The 23,053-nt window shown below is 46.4% G+C and overlaps 1 protein-coding gene across 1 annotated transcript; it reads right to left on the bottom strand.

Annotated features, from left to right (window-relative positions):
• LOC311113152 (dual specificity testis-specific protein kinase 2-like) lies at positions 1–22,662 on the bottom strand. Its single transcript, XM_084156322.1, has 9 exons — positions 22,061–22,662; positions 8,777–8,898; positions 8,545–8,593; positions 8,070–8,216; positions 7,536–7,618; positions 5,461–5,635; positions 5,080–5,166; positions 4,770–4,866; positions 1–2,058 (listed from the first exon to the last, which is right to left on the bottom strand). The coding sequence occupies exons 1-9, from the start codon at positions 22,244–22,246 to the stop codon at positions 947–949; spliced, it is 2,058 nt and encodes a 685-aa protein (XP_084012448.1). The 5' UTR covers positions 22,247–22,662; the 3' UTR covers positions 1–946.
• Positions 22,663–23,053: the final 391 nt, after the last annotated feature.

The raw sequence follows: 23,053 nt of genomic DNA on the forward strand, positions 1-23,053 counted from the left end.
TCCATTCTATAGTTTTATTCAATGCCATTTTTAAATAATATTAATCTATACATCGCTTTGTTGAAGTGGGTCTTTGACCATTCATTCTCAAAAATAATAATAACAAGTCATAATATAATACAGGAAGTGCTGTTAGAGGACCATAAAATACATCATACAGCGACAGTCGCATACTGTATCAGTCAACAGAACAGTATGGCTCACACTGGTACACACCGCCCTGCTCATGGCCTCTCCAGGGTGCATCATACAGCTGTCTGAACACAAAGGCAAACTGCTGAGCCTAAGCCCATTGAGACAGACAGTATCAAACATCCAAATCATAACATTAATCATTCATAACACTTTTCATAATATTCCTCATGGTAGTAACATCACCACCGCCAGTAAATCAAAAAGAGTGTTTACAACTGACTGTCAGGGAAGGAGCCATAGACCCCCATGATAGGAGGATATCAGAAGATACATAACCCAGGGTATTGGTCCAATACCATAGCCATGTAATTGACTTGATTTAAAATCATTTAAATATGGCTCTGACCAATACAAGTGTTGCCATGCTGAGGGAAAGTATTGTCATTGCTTCTTTATGAATCAGTCAGTCTACCAGCCTGCATCCTATGTAGGAATCAGTGGGATCTCTGCTCACTCCCCTTTACAGTCAGTACAGCATTATACTAGGTTATACTCGTTGGTTAGATTAGTACAGCGTTATTACAATTATTACCGCCTCAGTCCAGCAGAGGGCGCTACACCATCACTCATAGGCCACCAGCACAGCAGTGCCTCCACACCAGCAGCTATACCTCTCCCATGTCCGTTTGTGTACTGGAATGAAGTAGCCCCTAGGCACTGATCCAAGGTCAGTTGAGTCTCTCCCTCCTAAGAAACATGGTTAGGATTTGGGTAATCTGATCCTAGATCTGTGGTTAGGGGCATTCTGTATCTATGTTTGCGCCCCAGGCAGGGCTAGGCCAGGGACAGGCTCTGGGTTGGTAGGGGAGGACGGTAGCCCCTTAGGCCCTTTATATAGCAGCCTTCGGTTGGCTTCAGTACTGTCTCCGTTCAGGTTCTTATAGGGGTTCCTGCGAGAGGGTGCGCGGAAACACAGCGAGGGGAACCGGAACCCCGCCAGGCAACAACCGGAACATGAGATAACCTCCTCCTGCTCCAGAGAGGGACCAGAACCGTTTTCGGTGCCGTTACCAGAGCCGAACGGCGAGCCCCCTACGGGCCCCCCAGGAGTGGAGTGGTACCCGTTGGTGCCCCCCAATCCCAGGTAGGGCAAGGGGAGGGTGGGCAGGCAGGGAGGGTCATTGGATATGGGAGGAACATTACCCCAGCCATTGGTGAATGTAGTAGAGGTGGGTGGGGAGGGTTTGGAATAAGGCAGGTATGTAGGGAGAGTGCCATCTAGAGTGTCAGGGGAGCTGGTGCAGTCCATGGGTTCTTCCTCCAGGCTGCTTGTGTCCACTTCCTCTTCTTCACATAGCTGGTCTAATGACAGCACCTCTGGGTCGAGAGGAAGCCCGGAGTCATCGGCAGTGAGGCCCTCGCTGCTCTTCCTCCTCTCCACATCCTCCTCGACTACGAACTCCGATTCAAAGGTAAACCTCTCTTCCACGATTCCCCTCTCCTCCTCCACCTCGTTCTCTCCATTCCTCTCAGCGTCCGGTGGCGATACACCCGTTTTCTCTGTGGTATTGTCTTTCGTGGGGGTCAGGAGATCTGGAGGAGGGGTGCAGGGCAGGGACAGACAGCGTCTATGGAGCCTTCCTCGGGGCATACCCCCACCCTCCTCTCTGTCTGAGGGTGAGGGGGTGGTACAGGGGTCCAGAGGTTGGGGTAAGGTGAACGTTAAAGAGATGACTGACTTGCTGGGCGTGTCAAACAGTTTGATCTTGCCTCCATTCAGGTCCTCTCGCAGGGAGAAGGGGTTGACACGGGTGGGAGGGGCCAGAGTGGGGGGCGTGGCCGGAGGGAGCATGTCTGATTTGCTGCGGCAGAGGCGAGGGTCGCCGGGGAGACAGAGGGAGTGTCTCCGTAGTGGGCTGAGATCTGGAGAAAGAGATGCTGAATGAGAGAGCGATTTATTCAATAAAAAAAAAATACATGGCTAGCAATGAGCCTTACATGGCATATATAAAATCTAATAAATGTGTTAAAATACTTGCCATATACGTATACCCATCTATTGCAGTAATTGTAAAAGTCTATCTATACTGAACAAAAATATAAATGCAACAATGTCTAGATTTTACAGTTCATATAAGGAAATCAGTCAATTGAAATAACTAAATTAGGCCCTAATCTATGGATTTAATATTACTGGGCAGGGGTGCAGCCATAGGTGGGCCTCTGAGGGCATAGGCCCACCCACTGGGGAGCCAGGCCCAGCCAATCAGAATGAGTTTTTCCCCCACAAATAGGCTTTATTACACTGCTCAAAAAAATAAAGGGAACACTTAAACAACACATCCTAGATCTGAATGAATGAAATAATCTTAAATACTTGAATGTGCTGACAACAAAATCACACAGAAAATATCAATGGAAATCAAATGTATCAACCCATGGAGGTCTGGATTTGGAGTCACCCTCAAAATTAAAGTGGAAAACCACACTACAGGCTGATCCAACTTTGATGTAATGTCCTTAAAAACAAGTCAAAATGAGGCTTAGTAGTGTGTGTGGCCTCCACGTGCCTGCATGACCTCCCTACAATGCCTGGGCATGCTCATGATGAGGTGGCGGATGGTCTCCTGAGGGATCTCCTCCCAGACCTGGACTAAAGCATCCGCCAACTCCTGGACAGTCTGTGGTGCAACGTGGCGTTGGTGGATGGAGCGAGACATGATGTCCCAGATGTGCTCAATTGGATTCAGGTCTGGGGAACGGGCGGGCCAGTCCATAGCATCAATGCCTTCCGCTTGCAGGAACTGCTGACACACTCCAGCCACATGAGGTCTAGCATTGCCTTGCATTAGGAGGAACCCAGGGCCAACCGCACCAGCATATGGTCTCACAAGGGGTCTGAGGATCTCATCTCGGTACCTAATGGCAGTCAGGCTACCTCTGGCGAGCACATGGAGGGCTGTGCGGCCCCCCAAAGAAATGCCACCCCACACCATGACTGACCCACCACCAAACTGGTCATGCTGGAGGATGTTGCAGGCAGCAGAACGTTCTCCACGGCGTCTCCAGACTCTGTCACGTCTGTCACGTGCTCAGTGTGAACCTGCTTTCATCAGTGAAGAGCACAGGGCGCCAGTGGCGAATTTGCCAATCTTGGTGTTTTCTGGCAAATGCCAAACGTCCTGCACGGTGTTGAGCTGTAAGCACAACCCCCACCTGTGGACGTCGGGCCCTCATACCACCCTCATGGAGTCTGTTTCTGACCGTTTGAGCAGACACATGCACATTTGTGGCCTACTGGAGGTCATTTTGCAGGGCTCTGGCAGTGCTCCTCCTGCTCCTCCTTGCACAAAGGCGGAGGTAGCGGTCCTGCTGCTGAGTTGTTACCCTCCTACGGCCTCCTCCACGTCTCCTGATGTACTGGCCTGTCTCCTGGTAGCGCCTCCATGCTCTGGACACTATGCTGACAGACACAGCAAACCTTCTTGCCACAGCTCGCATTGATGTGCCATCCTGGATGAGCTGCACTACCAGAGCCACTTGTGTGGGTTGTAGACTCCGTCTCATGCTACCACTAGAGTGAAAGCACCGCCAGCATTCAAAAGTGACCAAAACATCAGCCAGGAAGCATAGGAACTGAGATGTGGTCTGTGGTCACCACCTGCAGAACCACTTCTTTATTGGGGGTGTCTTGCTAATTGCCTATAATTTCCACCTGTTGTCTATTCCATTTGCACAACAGCATGTGAAATGTATTGTCAATAAGTGTTGCTTCCTAAGTGGACAGTTTGATTTCACAGAAGTGTGATTGACTTGGAGTTACATGGTGTTGTTTAAGTGTTCCCTTAATTTTTTTGAGCAGTGTACATACATAAATACTCCTCAGTTTCATCAGCTCACTGGGTGGCTGGTCTCATACAATCCCGCAGGTAAAGAAGCCGGATGTGGAATGTTTATGTGTGGTATGCAGATTTTAGTCCGGTTGGACGTACTGCCAAATTCTCTAAAACAACGTTGGAGGCGGCTTATGGTAGATAAATTAACATTCCATTTTCTGGCAACAGCTCTGGTGGACATTCCTGCAGTCAGCATGCCATTTGCACACTCCCTCAAAACTTGACTCTTAAATTTCACATTTTAGAGTGGCCTATTGTCTCCAGCACAAGGTGCACCTGTGTAATGATCATGCTGTTTCATCAGCTTCTTGATATGCCACACCTGTCAGGTGGATGGATTATCTTGGCAAAGGAGAAATGCTCACTAACAGGGATGTAAACAAATGTGCGCAAAATTGAGAAATAAGCTTTAAAAAAAAATAGCAGTATATATAATTCCTAGACATGTCCCTATGCTAGGCCCCATCCCACAGAGCTCAACTGAAAAAACTACCACTTTATTATTAATTTATCATCAAACGGATAATAAATATTTAAGTCCGGTAAGTCTTGGACCTACAGAGCAGCATTTCTTCTTAGCCCCTAGAAGAACAGATGACCACAAAACCCTAACCCCTCCCCCAGCTCATAATCAACAGCTGGGTCTTAATGACTCCGGTCTGAACACAGTTGTGTTTTGGAGAACCCCTTCAGGCTGACCTCCCTGTGCTCCATACCCTCCAGGACAGCCACACACACCCTTTAGTGCCGCTTCATCTTTCTGCGTCCTCTCCGTCTCTCTCCTCTCCAGCTCATTTACGATCGCTGAGAACGATGGGCGACGCTTTGGATCCATCTGAGTGAGAGAGTGGAGAAAAAGATAAACATTTGTTAAAAATACTAAATAAAAGAGTCAGTTACTCAAGTCACGAAGGAGAAGGAATGAGGGGGAACAGAATGAGAAGGGGAACAACAGAAGGGGAACAACAGAAGGAGAATGAATAAGGGGGAACAACAGGAGGGAAAAGGTATAAGAGGATTTGTGTGTGTGTAAGAGAGTGTGTCTTACGTTACAGCAGGTGACCGCCAGGCTCAGGAAGGCAGGGGGACAGTCTCCCACCATGTGCTGAAACGTCTCTATGTCCAGACCAAAGTCCTACAGAGAGGGAAAGAGCATCACTCAGTGAAACAGAGCCCTAGGGAGATGCCAACATGAGCTCTGATTTGCTGTACTCACTGCAGTCACTAACGGTCAGCGACTTCAATGAAAGTACTGTGACTTACTGCCGGAGGGGAGATATTACACTGCAGTTTCATACAATGGCCAGAAGGGGGAGACATGTTCAGTCTATGCCACATCATACAATATTGTGAACCCTGATTGTGTGCTAGTGTGTGTGTTAGTGTGTGTGTGCGCTAGTGTGTGTGTGTGTGCGCGTTGCGTTCATACCTCTGTGCGGGGGAGGACATCAGGGTCAGCCTGTATCCTAGCGATGACCTCACACAGAATGATACCATACGCAAAGATGTCCACTTTCTCGTTGTAGATCTCGCCTCGCAGTACCTCTGGAGCCATCCAGTAGGGAGAGCCCACCACAGCCAGAGGCTCCTGGTCTGACTCATCACTGTGGAGGGAGACAGAGGAAGACAGGCCTGGACATTATTACAGGCGGTGAAGTTCCCTTTAGATGCTGGTCTAGGGTCAGCTTTGCATTTTCCCCACTAATAGGATTGGGGAGGGGAATCTGATCCTAGACCTGAACCTAGGGGAAACCCCGGAGCCATTATTACAGCACACAGACAGACTGCAGCTAGCTTCATCACGCTCTAGTTCATTAACAACCTTCCCAAAAGGAAGGTTTATATGGGGTAAATCTAGTGCGTGTGTAAAGGCATAAAGGGGCAGACATAAACACACGTCACTGCAAGGCGCATGCTCTGAACACCCCCCCCCCCCCCCCCGCTGGCAGTCACTTCCTCTCTGTGCTATTTCCATCTCACTGTGAGCCATGATATTGCATAAACAGTGAGGAAAGTGATGGGAGCTGAGAAAGAAAGGAAGAGCGAAAAGGGGAGAGATGGAAGAGGAGAGAGAAGAAGTGGAACACAGACTAACAGTCAGAGCTCCCAGTGTAAACACCATCTGGGAAAGTGGAGGGAGAGAGTTGCCGTTCAGCCGGGGAGAGAGGGTTGCCGTTCAGCCGGGGAGAGAGGGAGAGAGAGTCGCCGTTCAGCCGGGGAGAGAGGGTTGCCATTCAGCCGGGGAGAGAAAGAGGGTTGAGAGAAAGAGACCAAGTGTGCTTGAATAGTTTGACCATATTTGGAAAGCTTTCCTGAACTCTCCATCTCCGTCTCTCTCCCTCTCTGACAAACAGGGTTAGTGCAAACACACTGACAAGTGTACTCATGTTGACAAACGCAGAATTAGAGGAAGGTCATCAACATACAGCAGACTTTGCATTCATTGGTTCCTAATACTAATGTTTCGTCAAATCAGTTCAATTCGTCCTTACAGCACCATAAATAAACAAAAACAAGTTGTGGTGCATCAACACAACATGGCTGTACATAAACAAACACAAGGTAAACACTGGGGTGACCGTAGACAAACGAGAGGAAACGGTGCACACCAAGACACACACACACACCAACACGGGTTAACGCGACAGCTGCTTCCTCTCAGACACAGTGTGTTTACAAAAAGGATACAGACCCATTTACCACGTTAAAGAGGCCGGGGGGGGGGGGGGGTGTATGTGTGTCCATCTGTTCCTGGATCTGTGCACAATATGGCCTATGGGCAACTTCTAAACAATTAGCAGGACACCAACTCCCGTCAAAAGGAAGAAGCTGAGCGGATTAAAACAGGCTGGAGCGATGAATACAACATATGAGGTGTTAATGTTAGCATTATAAATGAATGATATCTGGAGTCCGAGTGTGTGTGTCAAAATCCGTCCGGATTAAATATTGACACCGTCGCAGTAAGTCAACGAACGATGCACCCCTTCCCCCCTGAAACAGGGGCTTACTCACACATAGTTCCACATAGCGGGCAAACCACAACTTCTTCAGGGGAAACAGTGTCTCGCATTCTTTGGAAAATGGGACTCTGCTTTAGTGTGATTAATATTCATTTTTTAGACCCAAGACACTGATACAAGGTCAGTTTTTGGTGTTTCTGTACGCATTATAGTGAGGATTGGGAAAGGGAAGCTGATCCTAGAGCTGTGTCTACAGGCAACTTCTACCTGGGGTTTCAGTAACCGTCTCGTCTGAGAGCGCGAAAGCAAGTGCGAGAGCTAGCAAGATGGAGCGAAGGAATGAGGTGAGAGGGATAGAGGAGAGAGAGTGCAAGAGTGCAAAAGATTAATGGCGATAGCAAAAGAGAGTGACTGCAGATATAATAGCGTGAGCTATCAAGATAGAAAGCGTGAGAAAGAAAGAGAAAGGTCGAGCAGCCATTCAGGTGTGTTATCTAATCAGTTTGTGTTGATAGATGGATGATGAATAAACTCTACTGACCTGTACTCTGGTATTTTCTCTGCCAGGCCAAAGTCCCCCACCACGGCCGTACACTGGTCGCTGTCCCAACGCACCAGGCAGTTCTACAGGACAGAACCAGCAAGACAGAGGTCAGGACCTGTATTCACAATGTAGGAGTGCTGATCTAGGATCAGGTTGCTGCTTTCCATGTCATCTTATTCATTATGATCCAGAAGGCAAAAACGATCCTAGATCAGCACTCCCACTCTGAGAAGCTTTATGAATTTGGGCCCTGGTAAATCCATTTACAGTTAGCTGTGTGTACTTGAGTATGCACTATTTAGTGTTCAGGAGTGTGTGTACGTGTAGCGTGCCACGCGTGTGCATGCCAAAGTATGTACAATTACCCGACATTATGTGTATCCATATAAGTGAGTGTACCTGTGTGTGTGTGTGTGTGTGTGTGTGTGTGTGTGTGTGTGTGTGTGTGTGTGTGTGTGTGTGTGTGTGTGTGTGTGTGTGTGTGTGTGTGTGTGTGTGTGTGTGTGTGTGTGTGTGTGCGTGCGTGCGTGCCTTGGATGTGAGGTCTCTATGGAAGATGCCTCTGCTGTGGAGGTACTGTAGGCCCCTAGCGATGTCTAGAGACAGGCCCATCCTGACTGACCATGACAGGTACCGGTCACTGTCCAGCAGCTGCTCCAGGTTACCCCCGTTGATGTACTGGAAGTAACCATGACAACCACAGACAAGTGTCAATCAAAACAGGTGACTGCTGTAACCATGACAACACCACACACACACATGTCAAACGACAGGTTTCCTTAACCTTTATTTACAGGTTATTCTCCATTGAGATACATTTTTTTTTGCAAGAGCGGTAACCATGACACGCATCAAATCAAATAACTGTCTCTACTTCAAATATTCCCCCAGCGTAACCATGACGACCATTAAGGAAGGAAGCATCAGGTATTAAAAGTAGTTCAATCTGTCCAATAGTTTCTACATCCTAGTCAGTCAGTCTACCCTAGTTTAGAGGGGATCTTACCTCTGTTAATGCATGGAGCTGTCCCTCATTAACACACACCCCTACAAACCTGGGACAGGAGAGAGGAAGATTATCAGAAAACATAACTGGAGGTCACCCTACATGCCTTATGACAAGTCTTACAATGCGTTATAAGTGCATGGTTTAAATGTGTAAACTGAGGATTTCCCATTTAGACCAAAGCTTTCATATGGATATGCACAGAGTGTGTTTTAATAAAAGTCGAAGAGACCTGAGTATGTTGGGGTGAGACAGGCGGTTCATCAGTTGGACCTCCCTCAGCATGTTAGCCCTGTTACTGGCCATGGTGTTCATCTTCAGAGCCATCACCCGCCCACTGATACGGTGCTGCACCTGCAGAGAGACAGGAGGTGAGAGAACCATCACTAGGGTCAGAGACCATCCGTATGATACAGACATGACAACCAGCATTAGAGAAAGGACACCATTGGACAAGCAGTGAACATCAACTATACTGTGAGAAAGAATGGGAAGTGAGGTGAGATCTTATTGGTCCAAAACGTTGTTCTCCGGACTGTCTGTATCAAGTTGTAGAATGTGTGTTTGCGCCTGAGTGCCTAGCCCAGAGTGTCCTAGCCCAGAGTGTCCTAGCCCAGAGTGTCCTAGCCCAGAGTGTCCTAGCCCAGAGTATCCTAGACTGGACTATAAGGCTCTATTCTGGCCAAGCTGGGTGTTTTGTTGGAGAGTCTGTCTGGTGGTCACCATGGTGATCTGGTGTCTCATCCCCTATATGTCTGAGTGTGTTTTGAGGGGCTTGGACTCCTGCCCTTCTAACTAATAAACCATAAACAGCAGATATATAACCACTAAGGACTCCAACAGTCCACTTAGTACTGTGAGTGGGAGGGTGTACATGTCATGTTTGTCAGTATGTGAGAGTGTGTGTGTGAATGTGTGATTCATTTTGTGACTGTGTGAGAGAAAGAGTGTGTGTGTCACATCTAGCAGACAGAGAGATAAACACATTCTGGCTTCTAACTCCTAATTCAAGGCTACAGCATGCAGTCAACCAGTCACTATTAGGGCCATCCTCCTCTGAACTGCAGTCAGAGATAGGGTAAGGAAGGGTAGAGAGGCAAACACCACTTACTCACTCCCACACACTCTGTGGAGTGGCCACTGCTGATGTATGGAGGCAATCTGTGCCTTTACACATTTATGACCCCACTTCCAGTAAGAGCTAGTACCGTCTGAGGATTAGCTCCATGGTTTCTTCCTCCATCTAATGTATTACATCTGTCTATAGGATTTAACTACATTAGTAGAGATGTACTCCTGGCCAGTAGGATCATACAGAATAGTCTCGCTCTCACACACACTTTTGCGCACTCGCACATAAACACCATAACGCAGACATGAGCCAACTGCTGAAATAGCAGAACTGAACGGTCTCTGGTAGGGCTGTGCCATCACTATACCAGGTAGGGCTGTGCCATCACTATACCAGGTAGGGCTGTGCTGTCTGTCTCTGTCTAGGCCATCTGCTTTGTCCCGTCCACATGCAGAATTTCAGCTCAAATAAACAAGTGCTCAGTAATCATGGATACAGGCTGTTGCCCAGTGACCACAAGCAAAAATAGTTCTGCCACGGCAATGTGGTGTGAGAGTCTACCTCAGGTGTGTGTGTGTGTGTGTGTGTGTGTGTCAGTGCTCCAGTCACAGCTAAACAGGGAGTAGGTGTGATATCAGCATTCTAGTGACAGGAACATGGAGACGCCTAATAAATCTTACTCTCACAGATCTATTTGGCTAAAAGCTTCATTTTCTTGGTGTGAGACCAGGGGATTCATGTGAGGCTGGTAGCTGAACATGGTCCATAATAACAAGCAGGGAGGACCTGACTGTCTTCCTGGGGAGCCTTTAAATAGAACATGATCCAGTGTCTAAACTCTAGACCAGGACCTGATACACTAAATGGTAAGGAGTGTGTTGCACAACATCAGTACTGAGCTCCTCACACACACGACAACTTCAGTATCGAATGCTATGACAGCCCTTCCCCGCTCTTGCGGTGTGTGTGTGTGTGTGTGTGTGTGTGTGTGTGTGTGTGGTAAGCCTTGCAGGAACAAGTAAGAGCATGCAGCTTCTGGACATCAAAAGAAGTCTCTCTCTACTGCTCCACAGTAGAAACATTGTCCACTACATCTTTTTCCTCTCTCTCTCTCTGGGCTGACTCACAGTCCTCCTTCAGTCACACCTCCACAACCACCTGGATCATGTTCATTAGGGCACACCGTAGCAAAATGTTTTGCAACAGAAAATGTGTCCAGGCAGTCACTCACTCCCTGTTTAAGTCAGTTTTTTCCCCCAGTGCGGTGCCAAATGAACACATCCCATATGGGGGTAGCAGGGACAACAAGCTCCTTATACACTACAGAACATGTGGGGACACGGGGCGTGTAAACACACAGCGCAGGGAAAAATGTAAATAAGTCAAGTATGCGCACATGTATTTAAATACCAAGTATGTGCGCACATGTGTGTATAGTCTACATGTGAAACAATAACAAACACCTCTTGATTGACAGGAGCACAAGCCCTGCCTGGAGGGGAGAAATAATAGAAGCAGGGAAAGTGCTGTGCTAGCGAAGTCCCGCCTCCTCCTCCTAATCCCAGATCCACAGCCAATGAACACAGCCTGACTGACTCATAATGTCACTCTTTGTAACAGATCACAAACATGGGTGACATTCGATGATGGATAGGTGTGTGTGTGTGTGTGTGTGATGCTAGGTTTGTCTAGGTAAAATAAAATCACTGCTGAGTCTGCACAGAGGAGATTACTGACTCAGACAGAGGTAGGTGTGTGTGTGTGTATGTGAACATGTGCAAGTATGTAAGTGCATGTGAGTGTGTGTGTGTGTTTACCAACATTGTTGATTACCAACAATGACGAGACCGCCTACAGCAGGGGTGTCAAACTCATTTTAGCTCAGGGGCCACATGGAGGAAAATCTATTCCCAAGTGGGCCGGACCGGAAAAATCATGGTATATATAACATAAAAACAACAACTTCAGATTGTTTTCTTTGTTTTAATACGATCAACATACAACATAAAGCTGGAGCCTGAGGACAGTGTGTCCAAAATAGTACAAGCACAACATCACTATTAATCATAAAACACGTCAAGTTTATTTGAAAATTCTAAAGAAAAAGAACACAAACACACAATGCCTCAGTGATTAACAGAACTGTTTCACAGATCACAGAACTATATCAGGGTGTCATTTCTCAGGCAGAAATGTAGATAAAAAGAATGAAATCCTGTTCCCCAAACAAGTGCAAGAACCACAGAGTCAAGAATAGGTTAAATATACAAATAAAATCAATTAAAAACAATAGCACAGCAACATAAAAACATAAACATAAATCTGAAAGCGTTGTTCAAACTCCCGTAACAGTCCCGTTATTTCATCTTTGAACCGCTTCATGTCTGCCACATGTTGGGTCGCGCACACATTTTTCAGACAGGGGAAGTGAGCTGCATCACCACCGGCAAGTTGCGTCTCCCACAATGACAGCTTCAACTTGAAAGAACGTATGCTGTCATAATACTGCGTGACAACTTTGTTGCGCCCTTGCAGCTGTTTGTTCAAGTTATTCAGGTGCTCTGTAACATCCACCATAAATGCAAGGTCCTGCATCCATTCTGCGGAATGAAATTCTAACACTGGTTTGCCCTTTTCTTCCATGAACTGTTCAATTTCTTCTCGTAAATCAAAGAAACGCCTCAGCACAGCACCTCGGCTTAACCATCTTACCTCAGTGTGGTATGGCAGGCCATAGATGTGATCTTTCTCTCTGAGAAGGCTGTCAAACTGACGGTGATTCAGGCTTCTGGATCGGATGAAATTAACAGTTTGGATGACCACCTTCATGACGTTATCCATCTTTAATGACTTGCAACACAAAGCCTCCTGGTGCAAAATACAGTGAAAAGTCAAAAAATCACATCCTCCATTTGCAGATTGCACTTTCTCTCTGAACTTTGTCACAACGCCTGCTTTTTTCCCGATCATTGAGGGCGCACCATCTGTAGCCAGGCTGAAAGCGCGGGACCAGTCCACTCCGACCCTGTCCAGCGCGCCGACGAGTGCGGTAAAAATATCAGCTGCTGTCGTTGTATCTGTCATCGGCACCAACTCCACGAACTCCTCGGTGACGGTCAATGTGTCATCAACTCCGCGGATGAAAATGGCCAGTTGTGCAACATCTGTAATGTCCGTGCTTTCATCAATTGCAACCGAAAACGCAATAAATGACTTTACTTTTTGCTTCAACTGGCTGTCCAAATCCACTGAAAGATCGGAAATCCTGTCTGCAACTGTGTTTCTTGTCAGGCTGATATTTGCAAAAGCCTGCCGCTTTTCAGGGCACACAATCTCCGCTGCCTTCATCATGCATGTTTTTACAAATTCACCCTCACTAAATGGTTTTGAAGCCACTGCGATTTCATTAGCAATGAGGTAGCTAGCTTTCACTGCAGCGTCACTGATGTCTCAGCTGTGAGTAAACACAGACTGCTGTTTCTTCAGACCCGCCAACAGTTCATTCACCTTCTCTCATCTCCGCTGTCCTTGAAAGTTGTCATATTTGTCGGCATGAAGACTCACATAGTGGCGACGAAGGTTATATTCTTTCAGCACTGCAACATGCTCTGAACACACCAAACATACAGCTTTCCCATTCAATTCCGTGAATAAATAGGATGACCATTTTTCTTGGAACACTCTGCACTCTGCGTCCACTTTTCTCTTTTTTGACAGAGACATATTGGGGCAATGAGGGTGCCAAAGCACATAATGTTAAAAGTAGAAGCCGTAATAAATATCGCGGGCAAAACAAAGTAGCTCATTGGCTGCACGTGCTTGACCTACTTGCTCTCCCCCGGTATAAACAGTTTGCTTGCTTAACACAATTGCTATTGCGTCATCCAGTGGACGCAATTGGAACAGCAGTTTATTTTATAGAAAAATTGCAGCGCATTTTTATACTTTACAACAAAAAAAATTATTATTATTTTTTTTTTTTTCAAAATCATCTCACGGGCTGGATTAAACCCCTTTGCGGGCCTGATCCGGCCCGCGGGCCGTACGTTTGACACCCCTGGCCTACAGGGAGGAGGTGAGGGCTCTGGGAGTGTGGTGCCAGGAAAATAACCTCTCACTCAACATCAACAAAACAAAATGAGCTGATCATGGACTTCAGGAAACAGCAGAGGGTGCACCCACCTATCCACATTGACGGGACCGCAATGGAGAAGGTGGAAAGCTTCAAGTTCCTACCCGCCCTCCAAGACACATACAACACCCGATGTCACAGGAAGGCCAAAAAGACATCAACCCCCCGAGCCACTGCCTGTTCACCCCGCTATCATCCAGAAGGCGAGGTCAGTACAGGTGCATCAAAGCTGGGACCGAGAGATAGAAGCTGTTTTTCAATCTCAAGGCCATCAGACTGTTAAATAGCCATCACTAGCACATTAGAGGCTGCTGCTGCCTATTGAAATCACTGGCCACTTTAAGAAATGGAACACTAGTCACTTTAATAATGTTTACATATCTTGCACTACTCATCTCATATGTATATACTGTATTCTATTCTATCTTAGTCCATGCCGCTCTGTCACTGCTTGTCCATATACAGTGGGGAGAACAAGTATTTGATACTTTTTTTAAAAAATTTATTTAACCTTTATTTAACCAGGTAAGCCAGTTGAGAACAGGTTCTCATTTACAACTGCCGATTTTCCTACTTACAAAGCATGTAGAGGTCTGTCATTTTTATCATAGGTACACTTCAACTGTGAGAGACGGATTCTAAAACAAAAATCCAGAAAATCACATTGTATGATTTTTAAGTAATTAATTTGCATGACATAAGTATTTGATCACCTACCAACCAGTAAGAATTCCGGCTCTCACAGACCTGTTAGTTTTTCTTTAAGAAGCCCTCCTGTTCTCCACTCAATACCTGTATTAACTGCACCTGTTTGAACTCGTTACCTGTATAAAAGACACCTGTCCACACACTCAAACAGACTCCAACCTCTCCACAATGGCCAAGACCAGAGAGCTGTGTAAGGACATCAGGGATAAAATTGTAGACCTGCACAAGGCTGGGATGGGCTACAAGACAATAGGCAAGCAGCTTGGTGAGAAGGCAACAATTGTTGGCGCAATTATTAGAAAATGGAAGAAGTTCAAGATGACGGTCAATCATCCTCGGTCTGGGGCTCCATGCAAGATCTCACCTCGTGGGCATCAATGATCATGAGGAAGGTGAGGGATCAGCCCAGAACTACACGGCAGGACCTGGTCAATGACCTGAAGAGAGCTGGGACCACAGTCTCAAAGAAAACCATTAGTAACACACTACGCCGTCATGGATTAAAATCCTGCAGCGCACGCAAGGTCCCCTTGCTCAAGCCAGCGCATGTCCAGGCCCGTCTGAAGTTTGCCAATGACCATCTGGATGATCCAGAGGAGGAATTGGAGAAGGTCATGTGGTCTGATGAGACAAAAATAGAGCTTTTTGGTCTAAACTCCACTCGCCATGTTTGGAGGAAGAAGAAGGATGAGTACAACCCCAAGAACACCATCCCAACCATGAAGCATGGAGGTGGAAACATTCTTTGGGGATGCTTTTCTGAAAAAGGGACAGGACGACTGCACCGTATTGAGGGGAGGATGGATGGGGCCATGTATCGCGAGATCTTGGCCAACAACCGCCTTCCCTCAGTAAGAGCATTGAAGATGGGTTGTGGCTGGGTTTTCCAGCATGACAACGACCCGATACACCAGGGTAACTAAGGAGTGGCTCCGTAAGAAGCATCTCAAGGTCCTGGAGTGGCCTAGCCCGTCTCCAGACCTGAACCCAATAGAACATCTTTGGAGGGAGCTGAAAGTCTGTATTGCCCAGCGACAGCCCCGAAACCTGAAGGATCTGGAGAAGGTCTGTATGGAGGAGTGGGCCAAAATCCCTGCTGCAGTGTTTGCAAACCTGGTCAAGACCTACAGGAAACGTATGATCTCTGTAATTGCAAACAAAGGTTTCTGTACCAAATATGAAGTTCTGCTTTTCTGATGTATCAAATACTTATGTCATGCAATAAAATGCTAATTAATTACTTAACATTTTTTGTTTTAGATTCCGTCTCTCACAGTTGAAGTGTACCTATGATAAAAATTACAGACCTCTACATGCTTTGTAAGTAGGAAAACCTGCAAAAATCGGCAGTGTATGAAATACTTGTTCTCCCCACTGTATGTATATAGTCTTAAATCCCACTCCTTACTAGTTTTGTGTGTATTGGGTATATGTTGTGAAATTTTTAAATATTACTTGTTAGATATTACTGCACTGTCGGACCTAGAAGCACAAGCATTTCGCTACACCTGCTATAACATCTGCTAAACACGTGTATGTGACAAATAACATTTGAAGTGCGTGTAAGTGCGTGTGTGTGTGTAAGTGCGTGTGAGTGTGTAACAGTCTGTTTAAGGAGTAGTTTCTCAGGACGGCTGTTTTTCCTTTCTCTGCTCTTTCCAACGGGCAGACATTCCACAACCAGACTCTCCTCTGATAGAACTCTGTTCAGCTCTGACAACAGGATCCTAGAGGAGAGCCCTCAACACTTAATCCAGCCTGTCAATCAAACACACGCATACACAGACTTCCACGGTCACTCAAACTGTGAAACGCTGTCTGAGTCAGTAATCTCCCCTGTGCAAATGCAGTAGTGATTTTACCCTGACAGGCCTAGCATCATCAGTCTCCTCCTATGTATGTCTGACAGACATATCAGTGTGGATGTCGGATCACCACCTCAAGCTGAACCTCGGCAAGACGGAGCTGCGCTTCCTCCTGGGGAAGGACTGCCCGCTCCATGATCTCGCCATCACGGTTGACAACTCCATTGTGTCCTCCTCCCAGAGTGCAAAGAACCTTGGCGTGACCCTGGACAACACCCTGTCGTTCTCCACTAACATCAAAGCGGTGACCCGATCCTGCAGGTTCATGCTCTACAACATTCGTAGAGTACGACCCTACCTTACACAGAAAGCGGCACAGGTCCTAATCCAGGCACTTGTCATCTCCTGTCTGGATTACTGCAACTCACTGTTGGCTGGGCTCCCTGCCTGTGCCATTAAACCCCTACAACTTATCCAGAACGCTGCAGCCCATCTGGTGTTCAACCTTCCCAAGTTCTCTCATGTCACCCGCTCCTCCGCACACTCCACTGGCTTCCAGTTGAGGCTCGCATCTACTACAAGACCATGGTGCTTGCCTACGGAGCTGTGAGGGGAACTGCACCTCCTTACCTTCAGGCTCTGATCAGACCCTACACCCAAACGAGGGCACTACGTTCATCCACCTCTGGCCTGCTAGCCCCCCTACCTCTACAGAAGCACAGTTCCCGCTCAGCCCAGTCAAAGCTATTCGCTGCTCATGGCACCCCAATGGTGGAACAAGCTCCCCCATGATAGCGGAGTCACTGACCACCTTCCGGAGACACTTGAAACCCTACCTCTTTAAGGAATACCTGGAATAGTATAAAAGTAATCCTTTAATGAGAGAAATAAGTATTTGACCCCTCTGCAAAACATGACTTAGTACTCGGTGGCAAAACCCTTGTTGGCAATCACAGAGGTCAGACATTTCTTGTAGTTGGCCACCAGGTTTGCACACATCTCAGGAGGGATTTTGTCCCACTCCTCTTTGCAGATCTTTTCCAAGTCATTAAGGTTGAGGCTGACGTTTGGCAACTCGAACCTTCAGCTCCCTCCACAGATTTTCTATGGGATTAAGGTCTGGAGACTGGCTAGGCCACTCCATGACCTTAATGTGCTTCTTCTTGAGCCACTCCTTTGTTGCTTGGCCGTGTGTTTTGGGTCATTGTCATGCTGGAATACCCATCCACAACCCATTTTTCAATGCCCTGGCTGAGGGAAGGAGGTTCTCACCCAAGATTTGACAGTACATGGCCCCATCCATCGTCCCTTTGATGCGGTGAAGTTGTCCTGTCCCCTTAGCAGAAAAACACCCCCAAAGCATAATGTTTCCACCTCCATGTTTGACGGTGGGGATGGTGTTCTTGGGGTCATAGGCAGCATTCCTCCTCCTCCAAACACAGCGAGTTGAGTTCATGCCAAAGACCTCGATTTTGGTCTCATCTGACCACAACACTTTCACCCAGTTCTCCTCTAAATCATTCAGATGTTCATTGGCAAACTTCAGACGGGCCTGTATATGTGCTTTCTTGAGCAGGGGGACCTTGTGGGCGCTGCAGGATTTCAGTCCTTCACGGCGTAGTGTGTTACCAATTGTTTTCTTGGTGACTATGGTCCCAGCTGCCTTGAGATCATTGACAAGATCCTCCCGTGTAGTTCTGGGCTGATTCCTCACCGTTCTCATGATCATGGTCCTCTGTAGCTCAGCTGGTAGAGCACGGCGCTTGTAACGCCAAGGTAGTGGGTTCGATCCCCGGGACCACCCATACACAAAAAATTTATGCACGCATGACTGTAAGTCGCTTTGGATAAAAGCGTCTGCTAAATGGCATATTATTATTATTATTATCATCATTGCAACTCCACGAGGTGAGACCTTGCATGGAGCCCCAGGCAGAGGGAGATTGACAGTTCTTTTGTGTTTCTTCCATTTGCGAATAATCGCACCAACTGTTGTCACCTTCTCACCATCCTGCTTGGCGATGGTCTTGTAGCCCATTCCAGCCTTGTGTAGGTCTACAATCTTGTCCCTGACATCCTTGGAGAGCTCTTTGGTCTTGGCCATGGTGGAGAGTTTGGAATCTGATTGATTGATTGCTTCTGTGGACAGGTGTCTTTTATACAGGTAACAAACTGAGTTTGAGCACTCCTTTTAAGGGTGTGCTCCTAATCTCAGCTCGTTACCTATATAAAAAGACACCTGGGAGCCAGAAATCTTTCTGATTGAGAGGGGGTCAAATACTTATTTCCCTCTTTAAAATGCAAATCAATTTATAAAATTTTTGACATGCATTTTTCTGGATTTTTTAGTTGTTATTCTGTCTCTCACTGTTCAAATAAACCTACCATTAAAATTATAGACTGATCATTTCTTTGTCAGTGGGCAAACGTACAAAATCAGCAGGGGATCAAATACTTTTTTCCCCCTCACTGTATATACATTTTACCAATATGATAATGTTGACATTTGAAGCATTTAGCTAGGAAAACATCTGCATGTTGTTTTGGCAATGAAAATCAGGTGAGTGTGAATGGGGCGGCAGGTAGCCTAGTGGTTAAGAGGGTTGGGCCAGTAACCGAAAGGTCGCTAGTTCGAATCCCAAGCTGACTACTGTAGGTGAAAAATCTGTCCATGTGCCCTAATTGCTCCTGTAAGTCCCTCTGGATAAGTCTGCTAAATGACTTAAAACATAAAAAATGCGAACACACACAGGGTCTCCCACAAACACAGAGACTCTCACTCACGCTGTTTGTGAATGTTGTTGACAGTGTGGCACACTCTTGCCGTCACTGTTTCCACACGGTTTCAAAAGCAGCTGGCAGTAGCGTGGTACCGACATGCTAATGGATACTGTTCACCTACTGGACTTATGACACAGAGCTTTGCCATTTGTCGTACGCATATTTTGAATAATTGAGGTCCCCTACTACTAGAAAATCATTAACCAGTATTGAACAGTATTACAAAATACAGTGGTGCACCTTGGTTGGTTTGTCTGTTGGACTGGTCTTTGAGTTACTCTTATTTTAGATTAGATTTTTCTTTCAGTTTACGTATAGTTGTTAACTAGCAGATACCGTAGACTATGTCATTATGCTAACACTAATTAGTAATTGCACTAGCGCTAGTTAACAACTCCCTTCAAACCGCAGGCAGAGACATAAAAATAGTATCCACAGGTTAATCTGACTCATTGTCAAAATCCCAAAGAATAACACTTGACACCTGAGGAAGGTCTGTGTTCCTTCCCATAGAATTATACAAAAATAAACATAACATGCAACAATTTCAACGACTTTACTGAGTTACAGTTCATATAAGGAATTTAGTCAATTGAAATAAATTCATTAGGACCTAATCTAGGGATTTCACATGACTGGGTAGGGGCGCAGCCATGGGTGGGCCTGGGAGGGCATCGGCCCAACCACTGGGGAGCCAGACCTGCAAATCAGAATTAGTTTTATTACAGACCGAAATAGTCCCCAGTTTAATTAGCTGTCCGGGTGGCTGGTCACAGACAATCCTGCAGGTGAAAAATACTGATGTGGAGGTCCTGGGCTGGCGTGGTTACATGAGGTCTGCGGTTGTGAGGCTGGTTGGACGTACTGCCAAATTCTCTAAAAACTAAGTTGGAGGCGGCTTATGGTAAAGAAATTAACATTCAATTCTCTGGCAACAGCTCTGGTGGACATTCCTGCAGTCAGCATGCCAATTGCACACTCCCTCAACTTGAGACATCTGTGGCATTGTGGTGACAAAACTGCACATTTTAGAGTGGCCTTTTATTGTCCCCAGCACAAGGTGCACCTGTGTAATGATCATACTGTTTAATCAGCTCCTTGATATGCCACACCTGTCAGGTGGATGGATTATCTTGGCAAAGGAGAAATGTTCACTAACAGGGATGTAAACAAATTTGTGCAAAACATTTCAGAGAAATAAGCTTTTTGTGCGTATGGAACATTTCTGGGATCTTTTATTTCAGCTCATGAAACATGTGACCAACACTTTACACGTTGCGTTTATATTTTTGTTCAGTATAGAATGACTAGAATGGAACATTCTAATTCTAAGTGTGTTCACCTCACTTCGTTAGAACAGTAATAGAATTACTATTAATTATATTATATTTCTGTGGCCAAAACAATGATCATTTGTGATTCAGTCAGATGATCTGAATAAGGAAGTACCAGGACTCCTGCCTGTACAGGAAGTAACACTTACAGTACGGCAGGCAGGTCGGTCTACGGAGCGCTCGCTCTCACAAAAAGATGAAACGCAGCACCTGAAGGATTAGTCTTGACACGCGCACCCCTCCTCATATTGCACAATGGCAGCGTGGAGGTATGAATACCTGCCTGCGACTGACTGCTGTGAGGAAAGCATCCATTGATCCAGAGTGTGTGTGAGAAAGAAGGCACTGAATAACACTAGATGGCAGGATGACAAGAGTATTGTGCCGCTCCGTTTATAATCCAGCATCAAGATGCAACGCTTCAGAGGGTGTGTGTGTGAACACAGAGTTGCGAGGATCATTTATGGCTCTATTACCACAGTCTGTCATGTCATCTGAACATTATAACAGTTAGATTGGGACTCGATGTAATCGCTGCAGTAACAAATTTGCATTTATATGCAGTTATCAAAGGGCAGGTTGCTCAATCAAGAGAGGCATCTTTACAGCTGGCACTTGCAAACCCCAAGTCATTTGAATGCTCACTGCCCAGCCAAAGGGCAACATGGCTGGGAGGAGGAGTGATCGGGAGTGTGATAGAGTAGGAGGTTAAGTTATGCTCCTACTGTAATGACAGGTCTAAGATACAATTTCCATAACTTAACCATAGTTAACTGTGCTAACATGGTCCCAGAACAGTTGTTTTAAAGGGGCCTGAGAGTGAGATTCTTAACATGGTTACGGTCATGGTTAACTGGACTCAGGTCAGTTGTTGAAGGTATATCTAGGGCCCAGAGTTTTTCCTGATCATGTGACTGACCAGGAAATACTACAGGACCCTAGTTTATATGCTATAACTTGCGCCTGGAGTTTTTCCAGGTCAGGACACATTAAAGAAAAACTCCTGGCCCAACGTTATGAATATTACAATGCTCTGTGAAACAGGAGCAGGACTAGGACTATATGAAGTCCATGACTGTGGCACAAATTGACACTATTCCTTATGTAGCCCATAGAGCTCTGGTCAAAATAGTGCACTATGTAGGGAATAGGGCAGTGGTTCCAAAACTTGGGGTTGTGTCCCCATGTGAGATCCCCCCAAATTGAAATGGGGTTACCTGAGAAAATCTGTAATCTTATCAAACAAATGAATATATTTTTTCTCTTCAAATGGGTATAGAACACAAGCTTTAAGGGTCAACTAAAGACCTCTTACACTATTCGAGCTATTGTTACCCGATGCATAAGGTAACAATGCATGGTCATCATGTTTCATGCTTGGTACCAATGATGACCTTAACAGGGACACTCAGATGCCCAAACTGAGTTAGGTAGGCCATCTTATCCCACACAGTTTAGCACAAAAAAACAAGTCAGTAGGCCAAGCTAGTCTGGACCCATATTCACAAAGCATCTCAGAGTAGGAGTGCTGATCTAGGATCAGGACCTTTTTGTCCATATTAATTATGATCAAGAAGTAAAAACTGATCCTAAATCAGCACTCTTACTCTGAGACACTTTGTGAATAGGCTACAGGACAGGCCCTGATCTCCAAACTCTTACATGTAATTTATAGGCAACTTACCTTGAAGACTTCTGAGAAGAAGCCTGAGCCAATCTTCTCGCATATGAAGTCATCAATCCGGGCCAGGCTGGACACAGCGCTGCGCAGTGCCCGGTAGGACGAGGGCCTGATCCGGTTCGGCCCGTGGACCGCGTGGATGGGTGGTTCCGCCGCCTCCTGGCACCGGTCCGGGTCGACCCGCTCCATCTCGGCTATCCCGGGACTTGGAGGGGGACTAAGACGTGCACGCAGTTTAAAATCCAACGTTTCTGTTTACATTTCTCATGTCCTCCGCAGCAGCGCGAGGGTCCGGTGAAACCGATGAGCTTCACACTAGATGCTGAATTTCAGAACGAGGGTGAAAGAGCGATTAATATCGCTGTCGAAATCCCCTCGAACTCTAACAAAAAACTGCAGTCTGTGTCCTCAAGTTCGGGTATTTCTTCTTTAGAAACTAAAGTCTACACAGCTTCCTTCCATCATGCCGCATCCGGCAGCGGTTGTGCGCGGTGTTTGATTCCGTGACTGAAAAGATTTAGGCAGGCTCTCTCCTCTAGTTCTCCCTCTACCCCCTGCTGTAACTGCGCACTCTCAGGCTGCAGCAGTCAAAATCAGCCTCCTCTGGTCTGCATACGTATGCAGCGAAAAGGGCTCCTATTCTGTACCAATTGAAACCGGGTTTCCAGTGCGTATTTGTTGACAGAACGCTTAGCAGACAGGCTCGCTGTTCGTTCGATGAGGAAATGAGAACAGAACTCCCTGTAAAATAGAAAATGGGGTGTTTACTGTGGCTCGCCGGTTATTTATTTGTGTAGCCTAGGCCTACTTATCTGTGTCTAGTCTGTCCTGATACAGGTCATGGAAGTAGTTGAGTTGAGCCCTTGATCATGACTCAGTTCCATTCCATTACATTACACATAAGGGTCGTTGAACAAAGCCCCGACCCTTGGTCTGAACATTAACACGCATCGCTTGCGGTAAGGTAGGTTTTGGAAACATAAGGACCATATCTTT

This window comes from Coregonus lavaretus (genome assembly GCF_964263955.1).
Source record: "Coregonus lavaretus genome assembly, chromosome: 39".
NCBI classification, from domain to species: domain Eukaryota; kingdom Metazoa; phylum Chordata; class Actinopteri; order Salmoniformes; family Salmonidae; genus Coregonus; species Coregonus lavaretus.

What these genes read in the sequence shown, in the direction of transcription:
- LOC311113152 (XM_084156322.1), bottom strand. Translation starts at nt 22,246, where the DNA reads ATGGAGCGGGTCGACCCGGACCGGTGCCAGGAGGCGGCGGAACCACCC. An exon ending in TCTTCTCAGAAGTCTTCAAG is followed by an intron (nt 8,899 to 22,060) that starts GTAAGTTGCCTA and finishes GTCTCTCTGCAG; the next exon opens with GTGCAGCACCGTATCAGTGG. An exon ending in AGATGAAGCGGCACTAAAGG is followed by an intron (nt 2,059 to 4,769) that starts GTGTGTGTGGCT and finishes CTCTTTCTCCAG; the next exon opens with ATCTCAGCCCACTACGGAGA.